This window comes from Camellia sinensis, chromosome 12 (genome assembly GCF_055761805.1).
Source record: "Camellia sinensis isolate YWXY chromosome 12, ASM5576180v1, whole genome shotgun sequence".
In the NCBI taxonomy this organism is placed as follows: domain Eukaryota; kingdom Viridiplantae; phylum Streptophyta; class Magnoliopsida; order Ericales; family Theaceae; genus Camellia; species Camellia sinensis.
This window is the reverse complement of record NC_138972.1, coordinates 59038101-59044368: the sequence shown is the minus strand read 5'-3', so window position 1 is coordinate 59044368 and position 6268 is coordinate 59038101. Positions and strand designations below refer to the sequence as shown.

The window sequence follows — 6268 nt, the reverse complement described above, 5'->3', positions numbered from 1 at the left end:
CCCAACCGAGATGGTGTACTCCGGTTGGAAGAGTTGGTGTTTTGTACAACTTAGGATTCCCAACCGAGATGATGTACTCCGATTGGAAGAGTTGGTGTCTTGTCCAACTTTGGATTCCCAACCGAGATGGTGTATTCCGGTTGGAAGAGTTGGTGTTTTGGCCAACTTAGGACTCCCAACCGAGATGGTGTACTCCGGTTGGAAAAGTTGGTGTTTTGTACAACTTAGGATTCCCAACCGAGATGATGTACTCCGATTGGAAGAGTTGGTGTCTTGTCCAACTTTGGATTCCCAACCGAGATGGTGTATTCTGGTTGGAAGAGTTGGTGTTTTGTCCAACTTAGGATTCCCAACCGAGATGGTGTACTCCGGTTGGAAGAGTTGGTGTCTTGTCCAACTTTGGATTCCCAACCGAGATGATCTACTCCGGTTGGAAGTGTTGATTTGTTCAACTTAGTTACAGCCGAAGTGGCTACTTCGGTTCATGAATTTGTCTTGTTCTGTTGAAGTGCTTAGACCGTGTTATGTATTTCGGTTCGATGAGTTATACTGAGATGTTTTGCTGAAGACAGAACTGATTACAACCGTGCATACACTTGCAAAAATTTGAATTTCCATTGATAAGAAATTCATTACAAAACGGAGGGGACAGAGCCCGGTTACATCAAAAGAGTTGATAGCAAAAATACAAAAACAAGGTAAAAGCAACCTAAACTAAGGGGGAAAGATTGGTGAACGCATCCTCGGCAGCATCAGCATCAAGGTCAATAGCTTGGCTTGCTTCTTGGGCGCCGGGCTCATCGTTGCCGGGCTGCTCGGGCACCTCGGCCTCTTCTTCCTCAGAATCTGTCTCCCTGTCCCCGTCCTCAAGTCCCTCCTCGGCCTCAGCCTGTAAAGCGCTGAAAACATCATTTGCATATGGCACAAGGTAGACCGGTAGAGAAGCTGGAGGAGGGTTGGCAAATACGTCGGTGTCAGAACTTTGGCCGAGCTGTTCGCAAGCGGATTTCCAGCCAGCCTTGAAGTATATGTCTTGTGTTGCAAAGACTTGCTTCTGGTAATTCTTCTCGGCCTCGTTGAAACCCGCGTTGTTGGCAGCCCGGCAGGCCTTCCTCTTCTCCTTCTTCAGAGTGTCAACCTCGGCCTGGAGCTCGCTATGTTTTTTCTCGGCTGCATTCAGTTGACCGAGCAGCCTGTTATTATCATTGTTGGCCATCTCGAGAGAAGCTTTAGCCCGGCCGAGCTCGGCTTGAAGGCTTTCAACCTGGCTGGCAGTGTCATTGGCTTTCTGCCTAAGCCGGTGGATGCGCTCCAAGACCAAATGTTGTTTCTGAATGGCCTGCATAAAGAAGCAAAGTACATCAGAAAGGGGACCGAGCAAGAAGGACCGAGCAAACACTTGTGAAATATTAAAAAGAACGCCGACTTACCCTGGCCATGGACTTGACTGAGGATTTCACCAGCCGGGTGTCAGGGACGTGGTCGCTGCCGACCACGTCGCCCGGTAGGAGAAATGCTTTGGAGATATCGAAGGCGAGCAAATGTTCTTTGTCAGCCTTGATTGAAGCCGTCGCCGGGATGTCCTGTCCCCGGTGCTTCAGCTGAGGACGCCAAGCGGGCACGGGAGCAGGAGTTTCAGCTGGATGTTCGGTTGTCAGCTCGGCGACGAGCTCGGCGGAGGGATCTGCCCTTGGTCTCTTTCCAGCCCGGCGCGCTTCTCTGGCAGATTGCCCGGCAGCTGGAGCCGAGGACGCAAGGGCGACCACAGCGCTGCTGGATTGGCCGGCGGCTGGCGACCGGGTTATAACGCTCGGTATCTCGGCTGAGGTCGCGGTTAGAAGGTTTTTGATCCGAGATCTTTTGGCCATCTCTTGCTCGTCGGTTAACCGGATTAATGGGACGTCTGGTAGGGTTGGATCTGGAGGTGGCGAAGGAGCTCTGAGGAAGTCAGTTACTCTACTCCGGCGCGGAGCAGAATATCTGTAAGTCGGTGTGTAGCCGAGCAATTCGTTGCAGTCTCGGTGACGGTACCTAAGCACGGCCCGAATTGCCTCGACGTTGGGGAATTGGTAGTTGGCTTGCAAGGCTTGGATAGCTGCAAAAGAAACAGGGAAACCGGTTAGTTAAACTAAAGAATAAAGTTCACTGAGCAAGTTTGAGTGGCTTACATGAAGAACCGAAGTCCTTGCTTATGAACCAGCCCGGCACCTCGGCTGTTTCGTAATTGCCGAACACCCAGAAGAAATCATCGTCGTGCATATCTTTATCCGGGGTGCCGGTTACGATTTTTTCCTTGCCCGGTCTTATTTTCAAGTAGTAAGCTAGGCCGTCACCGGTGTGGCCCATTGTGTATTGCCTCAATATCTCGGCTAGGCCTAAGTTGGTGCCTAGCCGTTGGTTCAATTCGTGTACGCCGTTGATTATTCTATAAGTGTTGGTGGACACCTGTGTGGGTGCCAGCCCGGTGCGGCGGAGGAACTCGGTTATAAGAGGGTTGAGCGGGAAACGAAGACCCCCTTCCACGATGGATAGCACGGTGAAGGGGCACTCCTCCCTACCCCAAGGTGTGGTCTCCTCTTCTGCGAGCTGCAGGTGGACATCGGCCGGGATGCCGTAGTCCTCCCTGAACGTAGCCAGCGCAGCCGGAGTATCCACTAGGAAGCGGAACTTCCCCATTTTTGGCCGGCTTAGTATATCCCGGCTGAGGGGTTTGGCTCTGGGTATTGGATGTTGCCCGGTCCTGAGAGCCTCAGGAATGACAGTGGTCCCCTTGGACTCTGCAAGAAAAGGATGGCAAGTGTTAAGTGTTAGCGCGGTCGCTCGAAAGGTGCTGAATTTTAGCTCGGTCATTAAGGGCGCCAAACCACCTCGGTTGTCTACTCTATCTAAGGAGCCCGGTCGCCCAAGCGGACCAGATGTTAGCCCGGTTGAACGGCCAAGTCCTTTTGTTAACTCGGTTTTCGCTGGGGTTGAAACAAACATGTTGTTTGCCCGGTTTGGTTGGTTTTTTGGATCAAAAGAAGGCCCAGAGCCCGGTTCACCCCAGTTCATCAGTGTTCTTTAGAAATATGAAGAACACCAAGAACAGAGAAAGGTTTTAATACAGATTCTACGACCTATGCCCTAATATCTATGTTTTTGTACCCTAATGTGTGTAATATGAAGGAACATAACAACAAAATGAGGATGGATTGACTTACCAGTGAAGAGTAGGACCTAATCCTTCGAGCACGAAGAATGGCAGCGAGTCTGGATGAGGATGCAAGAGCTCTGGGATCGAATGTCGAAATGGCAGTAGGAGGATTTGGAGTTCGAGCAGGGCATGTATGTATAAGCAAAGAAAACCGCCCAAATTCAAATTCTGGCAAAAACGGCGGGTTGGCTGCCCGATGACCAATGGCAGACCGCCACATGTCCCCATTTATGGCTTTGACAGGACTGAAGCGACGGGTTGAAAAAACGAAGAGCCAACCGAGCTACTTTCAACGAGAATAGGTCAGCCGAGGAATATAACCGGTCAAATCTGCGGACAATTACGTCAACTAGCTCGGTCGAGGCTTGGCATCTTGACGACCGGAGAAACGTTATCTCGGTCGAGGTGAGTAATCCCAGTCACGCTTCCGCGGACGGAATTAAGGGGCAATTGAGAGGGTGATTTATGCTCCGGTGTTGGGCCGAGGTATAGACCGAGCAAGTTGAGGGCCCAGCAGAGCATTGGGCCGAGATGATCGACTGTTCACCCGGAGATGGGCTACCAGAACTTGGGCCGGGCAGAGTTTGGACTGTGTACTGCCCCGGACCGTGCAGAAGCTGCTCGGCCAGGAAGTGACCGGTCAGACCAGGATGCTCGGTCCGAGGATTGTCGAGACCAGACAGACCGAGAGACCGGCGCTCGGAAAGGCGCGGTCAGCCGAGGTAGTTGACTGACCGGCGAGAAGGCCGACCAAAGGAGGAGCCCGGGCTAGGCTTTGCCGAGATGCCGCCTAGCCCGGTCCTTCATTTGGTTATCCGGTTAGGCGCTTAAGGTATGAAGCATGGTATGACCGAGGTAGGGCAGCTCGGCTGCTGAGCTCCAGCTATGCTGACAGGCAGTTGAGAGCAGGTGATGAACGGCATGGTTTATGCTGACAGATGGGATAGCAGAGCCACGTGTCAGGAGATGACAGGGAGTGGATATGGGGCTCAGAAGGTATATAAGCATGTCTGCGCCCCCCATACGCGAGACACGAACACATCTGTAAGGATTTCTTACACTCAAACACTCTCTCCCTTCTCTCTATTCCCTCTAAGGTGTGTGCTAACTTGACCGTCGGAGGATTTTTCCGGCCACACATCGCCGGGTAGCTCACCATTACTTGCTCGCAGGTGATCGGACATCGACGGAGCTCGGAAGAAAGGAATACGGGCACGCCGGAATATTTGCTCCCCGTACAGTATTAAAACACACAGTCATATTCAATGACAACCATTTCTTAGATTGACCATTTTATTTACTCTTTCCGAAGAGTGCAATACATGTGATCCAAAATATGATTTTCAAAATGAAACAAATGCTCTTAAAACATAACACAAAGATTTCCAAAATCTCTTTCCAAAACATACAGTTTAAATTCTCAAAATCCCTTGCATGCTCCATGATATGCATGATTTATAAACAGTTCGTTTGCCTAGTTTACATGCAATTTCTACAACAATCATAGCTATCCTCCACTGATAGCCCAAAACAAATATATCTAGACAGATAAATAAATTTCATTAAAGATACACTTTTCTAAAATCTTAAACGGGAGAGATAATACGTATTTAACTCCACCATCATCCTTAATCATCATTTCAATTCCACATTTCTCAACATTTATTCCATTTCCTCTTTACAATCTCAAAAATTACATTTTCAAAAATTACATTTTAGGGCATAACTCCCTTCCCTTTTGAAAATTCATTTCAATGCAAGAAATGGCTCATTTCAACATATATCAACTCCAATTTCATGATCACAACCTTTTTCAAGAAACATTTAGAAACCCCCCATTTACATTTTGATTTGATAATCCAACAATTTTCCAAAAAGACAAACATTTTAGGGTTTCTTCAAATTAGGGCTTTTTACTCTTAAAAACTCGTATACATTCTTTATAAGTGAAAAATAAACTTTTGTAGCTAAACCATAGCTCAACAATCCCATTTGGAACAAACCCTAACTTATAAACAAATTATCAAAAATTAATCCAAGAACAATGAAATCTATATATTTAAAAATACACCACAAATACAGTACCGAACTCATATTGAGTTTAAGAAATAGACCCTACCTCTTGAAGCAAGAAGGAAACAAGTCGGAAAAATCACTGGCGACTGTAGACGCGCCCTTGGGCTTCATGCTACAGTTCAGACTCAATGTCACGGTTCTTAATCTGATCTCACAATGTGCGATGTGCGATTGATAAATCACCAAAGAGTCCAAATTCGGCAAATCGTTTTGGAAAATTGATTTTTGTAAAGAAGTGCCAAACATGGACTGCTTTGCCAGATACAGAGTCACCACCTAAATATTTATTTTGGGAGAATTTAGGAAACCCTGACTCGTGTCTAAGGCCACGTGTCCATCATCACCAAAGTTGCCTCGGCTCGGGAACTTGGGTATGATTGGGGAAGGTCATGCAATGAGCACCCCCGCTCACCCGATCAAAGATCAGCCTGTACTAAGCATGATATCTTCTTTTTGAAAACATATGCGTTCTTATTCCGGTTATTAGCTAGAATTTACTATGTGATGCGCACAACACACAAGTATAGACTAGATCACCTAATTTGGAACAAAGCATTGCATTTTCATTTGTTTGAAAATGGTTTGAAGTTTGCTACTCGCGAGTAGGCTAAAATGCGGATTTCAATGAATTGTCCCAATTCAAGTAATCCAACCTTTACCCACAAGCATTCAGGCAGTTATATCATATAAGCAATTAGCCTCATGGCAAGCATGTTGTCATGGCAAAACTCACACTCATGCAAGATGCTAAAGCATAAACACTCACTGTGTACTCCGAGCCAAAACAAGAAACTAGTTAGAAATCATGCATGATCCTAGTTCATGTTAAAATGGCTAATGCATCGCATGCAAAGTGAAACTAGAATAGGCTCGGCTAATCTAAAATGGCATATGAGATGCGACAATTCGATACATGTATTCAACTTGGAATTGAAATACAATGCAGTTAGTATGATGCGCCGAGCCCGGTGCATGCAATACAGATGAATGGTGCAAACA

The 6268-nt window shown here is 47.3% G+C and overlaps 1 protein-coding gene across 1 annotated transcript; it reads right to left on the bottom strand.

Annotated features, from left to right (window-relative positions):
- Positions 1 to 709: 709 nt before the first annotated feature.
- On the bottom strand, positions 710 to 2140 carry LOC145803595 (uncharacterized). The gene is made up of 3 exons (XM_082896907.1): positions 1431 to 2140; positions 1049 to 1339; positions 710 to 889 (listed from the first exon to the last, which is right to left on the bottom strand). The coding sequence occupies exons 1-3, from the start codon at positions 1866 to 1868 to the stop codon at positions 710 to 712; spliced, it is 909 nt and encodes a 302-aa protein (XP_082753033.1). The 5' UTR covers positions 1869 to 2140.
- Positions 2141 to 6268: the final 4128 nt, after the last annotated feature.

Bases quoted from the DNA above. Each gene is read 5' to 3' on its own strand.
- LOC145803595 (XM_082896907.1), bottom strand. From the start codon at position 1,868: ATGGCCAAAAGATCTCGGATCAAAAACCTTCTAACCGCGACCTCAGCC. The intron at 1,340-1,430 runs GTAAGTCGGCGT...TTCTTTATGCAG, and splicing joins CAGTCAAGTCCATGGCCAGG to GCCATTCAGAAACAACATTT. The intron at 890-1,048 runs GTCTTTGCAACA...AGCGCTTTACAG, and splicing joins AGAAGAATTACCAGAAGCAA to GCTGAGGCCGAGGAGGGACT.